This window comes from Microcaecilia unicolor, chromosome 1, assembly GCF_901765095.1.
Source record: "Microcaecilia unicolor chromosome 1, aMicUni1.1, whole genome shotgun sequence".
NCBI classification, from domain to species: domain Eukaryota; kingdom Metazoa; phylum Chordata; class Amphibia; order Gymnophiona; family Siphonopidae; genus Microcaecilia; species Microcaecilia unicolor.
The window spans coordinates 9,050,575-9,060,215 of NC_044031.1; the positions used below are offsets into that span (position 1 = coordinate 9,050,575).

At 42.7% G+C, this 9,641-nt stretch overlaps 1 protein-coding gene across 1 annotated transcript; it reads left to right on the plus strand.

Moving 5' to 3' along the window:
- Window positions 1-4,613: 4,613 nt before the first annotated feature.
- On the plus strand, window positions 4,614-7,646 carry LOC115462873 (oocyte zinc finger protein XlCOF6-like). Its single transcript, XM_030192936.1, has 3 exons — window positions 4,614-6,242; window positions 6,324-6,713; window positions 6,769-7,646. The coding sequence occupies exons 1-3, from the start codon at window positions 4,651-4,653 to the stop codon at window positions 6,953-6,955; spliced, it is 2,169 nt and encodes a 722-aa protein (XP_030048796.1). The 5' UTR covers window positions 4,614-4,650; the 3' UTR covers window positions 6,956-7,646.
- Window positions 7,647-9,641: the final 1,995 nt, after the last annotated feature.

The window sequence follows — 9,641 nt, forward strand, 5'->3', positions numbered from 1 at the left end:
AAATCTTTTAGATACCTTGGGGTTATAATTGATTCTGCTCTGACTTTCGAGGAACAAATATCTGACGTAGTGAAAAAATCTTTTTTCCATCTTAGGAGACTTCGGTCAGTTAGGAATTCAATTAGTAAGGATTCCCTTAAAACGCTGACATCTGCTTATATTACCTCACGCTTAGACTATTGTAATATCATATATTCAGGGATCACTCAAGCTAGCTTGAAGCGACTACAAAGAATACAGAATACTGCAGCACGTATGATTTGTAGGGCCCGGAGGGATGACAGAGTAACACCTTTGCTACATCAACTGCACTGGCTTCCGGTTGAAGCAAGAGTTAAGTTTAAAGCTTTAGTTTTGACCCATAAGGCTTTTTATACACTAAATCCTGACTATCTGTCAAATCTAACTATTCCTTACACTGCCACACGAACCCTTAGATCCCTGACAGACAACAGGTTAGTGATTCCTCCTCTCACTAGGGCTAGATGGGAATCTACACGGAATTCGGCTTTTTTCTATTTGTCTCCCTCTCTTTGGAATGGCCTTCCAAAAGAGATCAGACTTGAGAAATCTTACTTTCATTTTCGGAAACTTTTGAAAACCTTCTACTTTATCGAGTATGTAGATCAGAATTTAGAATAATGGAAGAACGACAAGATGGCGGACGTAACGGATGTGTGATCCCGGAGCTCCTCAGAATCTTCTTTGTTTGACCCTAGCAATTTCTCTCCCCGACAATTTAGATGGGGAAAAGAAAGGGGAAAACGCTGGTGCCTACCTCCGTGGTACCAACGTCGACGCCAGTTTCTAGGCAATCAACATTGGAGAACTTTGGTATCGGGATCCTTGGCGAGTTGAATTCCACTTTAACGGTCTCAAACCCTTCGGGAGATGAGTGCAGCGCAGAGGGAGCGACGTTGAGTCCTCCCGCTCTCACCGTACCTCCACAACCCGGAAGTGATTCGCTAGCAGAGGGGCCACGGCAGCTTGAAACGACCTTTCCGTTGCTAGTGGAAGGAGGACCCACTGCTGGATTAACTTCGAGTTTAGGAGCAGCAAGACAGGGGCAGATGCGGGTTGCCACCCCTGTTACTCGAGGTTTGCCTCCCGAGAAATGTGGAGGACGAATAAGACCAGAATCGGTGACCATGGAAAGCCTATGGGACGCAATACAGGAGGTAAACGGAATGTTACTGCAGATGAATACCTCTATTAAGGGCGAGATAGGCGAATTAAAACAAACTACTCAAGAACTATCTTTAAATGTCCAAGAGCACAAGGAAAAGATTTCTAAGATGGAAGATGAGGTTAAACAATTAAAGAATCTAACTGTGACTTTGGTTAAGGATAAGGAAATTCAGGAAAGAAAATTAGAATACCTGGAAAATTCCACCCGAAAGAATAACTTGAGGTTGTTGAATTTCCCCAAATCTCCTATAATTTCAGCAGATGAAATGTTTAAAAAATATCTTGGTGAAATTTTGGGGATTCCGAAAGAGGGTTTTCCACCTATAACACGATTCCAATATATTACTGGAACCATGAAATTATTGAAAGAACAACCTCAGGCTACAGAAAATTTGAACTTGACTGAATTTCTTGAGACCTCTCTGGAATCAATCACAGAGAGAACAACATTGCTTGTGACTTTTACTCTTGAACCTGATAGACATAATATACTTAGATTATATTTTCGCCATTTAAATGATCTTTTTTTGGGGCAAAAAATACAGATTTTTCCAGACTTAGCTAGGAATACACAAAAGAAAAGAAAGGAATTTTTGCTTTATAAAACTAGAGTTTTACAATTGGGTGCTACTTTTCTTTTGAAATTCCCATGCAAATGTCACATAATGTTTGGTCTAAATAATTATATATTTTTTTCCCCTCAAAAATTATTACAATTTATTTCATCTAAAGAAAATGTTCAGGTGCCTAATGTGTTGCCTTCCTAAATAATGCGTTGATACGTTGGCTGTGGATATCAACTATGTCCTTTCCGTTGTGAATAATTGGCTTATTTTTATAAGCCTTTTTTTTTTTTTTCTCTTTCCTTCTTTTTATTACCTAGTATCTTGTCTCAACTTATTGTGGACTAATATTAATTTGTTATTCTTTACTTGGAACCTGTTTAGGTAATGAGTAATCATTTAAAAATTATAAATAAAGAAGATAAAAAATAAAAAAAAAAAAAGAATAATGGAAGAAAGGTTATAAATTGGGCATCTGTAATATATACTAAGTCAAAACTGTATTATCTGTCTGTGTAGATTATATTATGTATTTAATTTTGTATTTGCGGTGTTCTCCTGTGTACTAATCATGAGTTATATTGTTCTCATCTTATGTAGCTAGTTTGTGGGTTTGCTGTGCTTTCCTGTAATGATTGGAGTTCTAATGTTTGTCCAATTTGTACTTATTGTATTGCTTCTTTTTATAAATTGTAAACCGTTCTGTCTTGCAGTAGCAATAAGATACGGTATATAAATTGACGTAAATAAATAAAATAAAATAAAAAAATTAATAAATATTGACAACAAAATATATGCAAAAATCCTGGCTCTACGCCTACAAAACACTCTCCCTGAGCTTATACATAGAGACCAGAACGGTTTCACTCCTAATAGATTGGCTAATGATAACTCAAGACTGTTGGAATATTCTCGCATTTACAGAAAATATCAAAGAACCTTATGTAGCTGTTTCACTTGATGCCAAAAAAGCAATTGATAGAATTGAATGGCCTTATCTTTTTCATGTGTTAAAATGGTTCAATTTTAGCCCTCAATTTATTAAGATGGTTCAACTTCTCTCAATAAAAATATAAAAAAAAACAAAAGAAGAAGAAGAAAATCACAGTACAATAAATGAAACATTGATTACGTTTACTCAGACAAGGCAAGACCCGAACAACCACAACATGACGCCTGCCACGGAAGCCTAAGAGAATGTAGAAAGGTTGTTTTACCTGCAGTGCATAATTAAGCTGTTCGTTGTACCAGAGGATGTGGTCAAAGGAACTACGATAGAGGGGTTCAAAAGAGGAAAATCCATAAAAACATTTTTAGTCAGGTAGACTTCACAGAGCCTTTGCTCATCGGTGAAAAATGAACCATGGGAAATAGATCTACTTTTTGGGCTCTGCCAGGCACTTGTGACCAGACTGGCCACCATTGGAGACAGGATCAAGACTCCGATGGCTGTTATATCGATGTGGGAAGACCAACAAGGAGCTTTTAAATATCAGCTTGAGTGACATCATCTGTTCTATCTGCATCTCTGGTAATCGTCAGCATGGATATGTTGTATTTTCTGCTTCGAGGGAATGTAAAGGGGTCTGTGTATTACATTTGTACCCCGCGCTTTCCCACTCATGGCAGGCTCAATGCGGCTTACATGGGGCAATGGAGGGTTAAGTGACTTGCCCAGAGTCACAAGGAGCTGCCTGTGCCGGGAATCGAATTCAGTTCCTCAGTTCCTCAGGACCAAAGTCCACCACCCTAACCACAAGACCACTCCTCCGTACATGTAAGTGGCGCTTGGTAGTGTGGGCGTGTGGAATTGCCTTTGTTTTAAATGGAGGCCTAAATAGCCGTCTGCTAAAACAGAAATCTGCATGCAGCCATTTAATGAGTTCAAAACTGAAGCAAAAAACCAGCATGATGCCTTCTTCCAAGGTGAACCCAATAAATGCACTCCGTGGACCTGCAGCATATACACGCGGTCCACGGAGTGAATTTCTTGGGTTCACCTTGGAAGAAGGCATCACACTGTTTTTTTTGCTTCGGTTTCAAACTTGGTTTCAATTTAAAGCCCCTGACGCAGCCCTGGTGGGCGAAACACAGTCTGTGTTGGGCAATGACTCTAGAATAAAGTTTTGAACCATATCATTGACTGATTTGCTGTGTTTGTTTCCACGTTGGGTTTTTCGGATCGGTTGCCTGTTTTTTTGCAGCCATTTAATGCCTGAGCGGGTTCACATTTTAACGCAGTGGTAATCGCACCGGATGCACCTACACCACGAACCCATGGTTCAAAATAGAAAAATGTTTTGTGACGTGGAAAATGGCACACGGCAAACTCTGTGTTTGCCGGACGGTAGTGCTGATTTCCACATGGCAACCCTATGACCCTTAAACTTGTTAAATTGTTCTTCTCTTACAATAACAAACCAGCAATGAGAAGCCGGTAATTATTTCTTCAAATCCTTTAAGGAATCAAAATAACCTTATAAGCAGTGGAAAATCTAAGTCCAAAGTACTTTTTCTATTAGTTTGTCAGCCCAACATGTTTCGGCATTCAGGGGTAAAATTGTAAAATGGACAAACAAACCCCCTAAAGATAAACAGAAATAACTAAGAATAAAAAACACATAGCACCCCACAAACCCCTCCCTTAAAAATATATAAAAAAAAGTTTACTAAGGTGGCTTTAGGGTGATCTTTTGTCCATTTTACAATGTAATAATTACTGGCTTATCATTGCTGTTTTGTGCCTGTGATACGTTTGGATTCTAAGATTGTTTTTGTATCTTTTCCTACAATAATACACAATGCTCTTTTTTTTCCCTTTTAAGAAAAAGAGGACCCTAAAAACAGTAATACAGAGACACATAACTGGAAGCTCAGTGAGAAGCCTGAAGGGGAAAAGATGTTATCAGAAAGAGACAAAGAGGAAACTTCTTCCAGTTCTGACTGGGGAGAAAAGGAAAAGAATCAAAATAAACAAAAACCTTCACCAGGAGGCTCAGCTCTGTGTGAAAACAGTACCAGTAATCTCATACAGGCAGGGGAAGAGGAGAGAAACCAGATGAGAGATCAAAGCTGTTCCTGTGATATTTGTCAGATATTCCTCAGCAATTATTTTGTTCTAAAATCACTTCTTAGATCTGATACTGAAGACAGACCATCTACATGTACGGACAATGGGGGAAATGTCAGTCTAAAGAGAGAACTAGAAGGACAACAGAAAACAGTCCTAAAAGAGAAACATTTTACAGGTTCTGAATGTGGGAAAGGTTTCAATAGGAAGAAAAAGCTAATGCAACACAAGAAAACTAATAAAGAAACTACAATGTGTACATTTACAGAATATGGGAAAAGCTTTACGAACAAAGCAGACATTATAAAATATAAGAAAAACATCACTGATGAGAGAATATCTTCATGTCCTGGATGTGAGAAAAGCTCCAACAAGGAAGAAAATTTCCACCAAGGACAGAGATCAGTTTCAAGTGCTGAATGTCAGAAAAGCTTTAGTCAAGAGGAAGCAGTCATAGATCACCAAAAAGCTCAAACTGCTGGGGAACCGGACACTTCTACTAAATCTGAACAAATATTTTGCAGGAAGGCAACACTCTCAAAATACCAGGAAATCAAGAAAAATGAGAGATTATATACTTCTGCTGACAGTGGAATAAGTGCTTGTTGGAAAGGAAACCTTACAATGCCCAAGAAACTTAATTCAGTATTGAAACCATTTACCTCTACTATGTGCAGTAAAAGCTTCACTACAGACAGTCTCCGAGACCACCCGAAAACTGACACTGGAATGAACCCATTTACCTGTACTGACTGTAATAAAAGCTTCAGTCAGAAAGAACACCTCACAAAACACAAGAGAATCCACAGCATTGAGCCATTTACACGTAGTGAGTGTGGTAAAAGCTTCACTGAGAAGAAAGCACTGACCAGACACCAGAGAATTCACACAGGTGAGAAGCCATTTACATGTACTGAGTGTGGTAAAAGCTTTAATACAAAGGTAAAATTGACTGTACACCAGAGAATCCATACAGGAGAGAGGCCATTTACGTGTAGTGAGTGTGGTAAAAGCTTTAGTTTAAAGGGAACACTGATCAAACACCAGAAAATCCATACAGGAGAGAAGCCATTTACATGTAGTGACTGTGGTAAAAGCTTTAGTGAAAAGGGAAAACTGACCATACACCAGAGAGTCCACACAAGAGAAAAGCCATTTAAATGTAGTGAGTGTGATAAAAGCTTTTGTCAAAAGGAAAGTCTGATCGTACACCAGAAAATCCATACAGGAGAGAAGCCATTTATTTGTAATCAATGTGGTAAAAGCTTTAGCGTAAAGGGAACACTGACGATACACCAGAGACGACACACAGGTGAGAAGCCGTTTACATGTAGTGAGTGCTGTAAAAGCTTTTGTGAAAAGGGAAAACTGACCAGACACCAGAGAATCCACACAGGCGAGAAGCCATTTACATGTAGTGAGTGTGGTAAAAGCTTCATTTGTAAGAGAACACTCGACGCACACCAGATAATCCATTCAGGAGTTAAACGATTTACATGCAGTGAGTGTGGTAAAAGCTTTAATGAGAAGACAAAACTGACCAGACACCAGATAATCCACACAGGCAAGAAGCCATTTACATGCAGTGAGTGTGGTAAAAGCTTTAGTGAAAAGACAAAACTGACCAGACACCAGAGAATCCACACAGGCGAGAAGCCATTTACATGTAGTGAGTGTGGTAAAAGCTTTAGTGAAAAGGGAATACTGACCAGCCACCAGAGAATCCACACAGGCGAGAAGCCATTTACATGTAGTGAGTGTGGTAAAATCTTTAATGAAAAGGGAATACTGACCAGACACCAGAGAATCCACACAGGCGAGAAGCCATTTACATGTAGTGAGTGTGGTAAAAGCTTTAGTGAAAAGGGAAAACTGACCAGTCACCAGAGAATCTCTCCATGTTCTAGTGTAAAGCACTATAGAAATGATAAGTAGTAGTAGTAGAATCCACACAGGCGAGAAGCCATTTACATGCAGTGAGTGTGGTAAAAGTTTCATTCAGAAAGCAAAACTTATAAGACACCAAAACAACCATTTAGGAGTGAAACCATTTTCATGCAGTGAGTGTGGTAAAAGTTTTAATGAGAAGGGAGCACTGACCAAACACCAGAGAATCCACGCAGGAGAGAAGTGATTTCTATGTTATTCATGGCAAAAGCTTTAGTAGGAAGCAAACACTGACCACACAACAGAAATCCCACACAGGACTGAAACGATTTACAGGTACTGAGTGTGGTAAAAGCTTCACTGGGAAAGGAAGACATGTAAGACACCAGAAAATCCAATTACCCAGTGAATCGTATGGAGAGACAGAAGATCCTGAGGCAGGAACAAATGCAGTCCGAGAACAAGAAAATGTGGCAGAAGAATTCAGACCTATTTTCCATCATGTTGAGAGCTACAGGCTTCATCGAAAAGAATTTCCAACCACACCTGCATAGGCTTCCTGTACGTTACATTTTATGAACCTCAAAAGGAAGCTCTCTGTAGTGTGGTAAAGGCTTCAGCTGGAAAGTATACTTCTCAATGCAGAAGCCATTCAGGAGTGAAACCATGTACATGCACTGAGTGTGGTAAAGCCTTCTTTCGGAATGTACAAATACATTAGGAGGGATAAGTGTTACTCCAGGAAATTTACAGGGATCCAGCCCGGACACGTGAATGGTTAAGGAGAGGAGAACTGAAAACTATGAATGAGAGATTGGTAGCTGCAGCCCAGGACGGCGGATTATGGACTAGATGGTTCACAGCGAGTAGAGAAAAAACTGGTACAATCGACATCTCATAGCTGGCTGTGAAGTGCTGGTGGCAGAAAAGTTTTATACAGAAAGACTTAGCAAGGTGGCACATCTCATTCATTGGAAACTCTGTAAACTCTTTCCTTTTCTCGACTTATTTTGTATTTTTATTTTTAAATGTATCAAACATATAAACGGTGAGTGACCGACTCACTCGCAAATGCGCAGTAGAGACTTCCCTCTCTGTCCCGCCCCCGCGTCAATACGTGATGACGAGGGCGGGACAGAGAGGGAAACTGCGCCGCCGAGGTTGATACCGCTCCCCCCCCACCCGCCCACCCGAGGTCGCCGCTACCGTTACCCCCCCATACACACACACCCGGCCCGGGCCCTCTCTCCGCTACTAAACTTACACATCCATTCGCCGGAACGCAGCACGCACATCAGCTGAGCTGCCGTCGGCCTTCCCTGCCTGTGTCCCACCCTTGCTGACGTTACGTCACAGGAGGGCGGGACACAGGCAGAGAAGGAAGGGCCGACGGCAGCTCAGCTGATGTGCGTGCTGCGTTCCGGCGAATGGATGTGTAAGTTTAGTAGCGGAGAGAGAGAGGGCCCAGGCCGGGTAGAGGGATGGCGGCGACTCCGGGGGGGGGAAACGGTAGTGGTGGCGACCTCGCGGGGAGGGAGAGAGGGGGAAGGAAGGAAGGAAAACCCCAATACCAGCCCGTTTTTATGGGCTCAACTGCTAGTTTTATATAAACTGCCTAGAGGCAACACTGTGTAAAGGGAAGTACATCAAACTCCTGTAAATATATAAAACTAGTAAAAAAGGCCCGTTTCTGACACAAATGAAACGGGCACTAGCAAGGTTTTCCTCGGAGTGTGTATGTTTGGGAGAGTGTATGTGAGAGTGACTGTTTGAGAGTCAGAGTGAAAGTGTGAGTGTGTGAGAGAGAGAGTGAGTCTGGGCGTGAGTGTGTTTCTGAGAGAGTGTGTGTGTGAGAATGAGAGTGTGTGCAAGTGTGTATGTGAGACACAGTGTGAGAGAGTGTGTGTGGGCGAGAGAGAGAGTGTGTGTGAGACACAGATTCTCTGTGAGAGTGAGTGTATGAGCCCAAGCGAGTGTGTGAGTGACTGTGTGGCACATAGAGAGTGAATGTGATACAGTGTGAGACAGAGTGTGTGAGAGTGAGAGTGAGAGTCAGAAAGACATTGTATATGAGAGAGAGAGTGTGAGCCCTGCCCTCCCAATCCATGCCCATCTGTCCCCTGCCCCCTCCATTAATCCTTTTCCAGCAGTTCCCCTCTCTCCCTGAGCCCTGCCCTCCCAATCCATGCCCATCCATGCTCCTCTGTCACCTGTCCCCTCCATTCATCCCTATCCAGCAATTCCCCTCTCTCCCTGAGGCCTGCCCTGCAATCCATATCCATCCATGCCCATCTGTCCCCTCCATTCATCCCTATCCAGCAATTCCCCTCTCTCCATGAGCCCTGCCCTCCCAATCCATGCCCATCCATGCTCCTCTGTCCCCTTCCCCCTCCATTCATCCCTTTCCAGCAATTCCCCTCTCTCCCGGAGCCCTGCCCTCCCAATCCATGCCCATCCATGTTCCTCTGTCACCTGCCCCCTCCATTCATCCCTATCCAGCAATTCCCCTCTCTCCCTGAGCCCTGCCCTGCAATCCATATCCATCCATGCCCATCTGTCCCCTCCATACATCCTTATCCAGCAATTCCCCTCTCCCTGAGTCCTGCCCTCCCAATCCATGCCCATCCATGCTCCTCTGTCCCCTGCCCTCTCCATTCATCCCTTTCCAGCAATTCCCCTCTCTCCCTGAGCCCTGCCCTCCCAATCCATGCCCATCCATGTTCCTCTGTCACCTGCCCCCTCCATTCATCCCTATCCAGCAATTCCCCTCTCTCCCTGAGGCCTGCCCTGCAATCCATATCCATCCATGCCCATCTGTCCCCTCCATTCATCCCTATCCAGCAATTCCCCTCTCCCTGAGTCCTGCCCTCCCAATCCATGCCCATCCATGCTCCTCTGTCCCCTGCCGCCTCCATTCATCCTTTTCCAGCAAG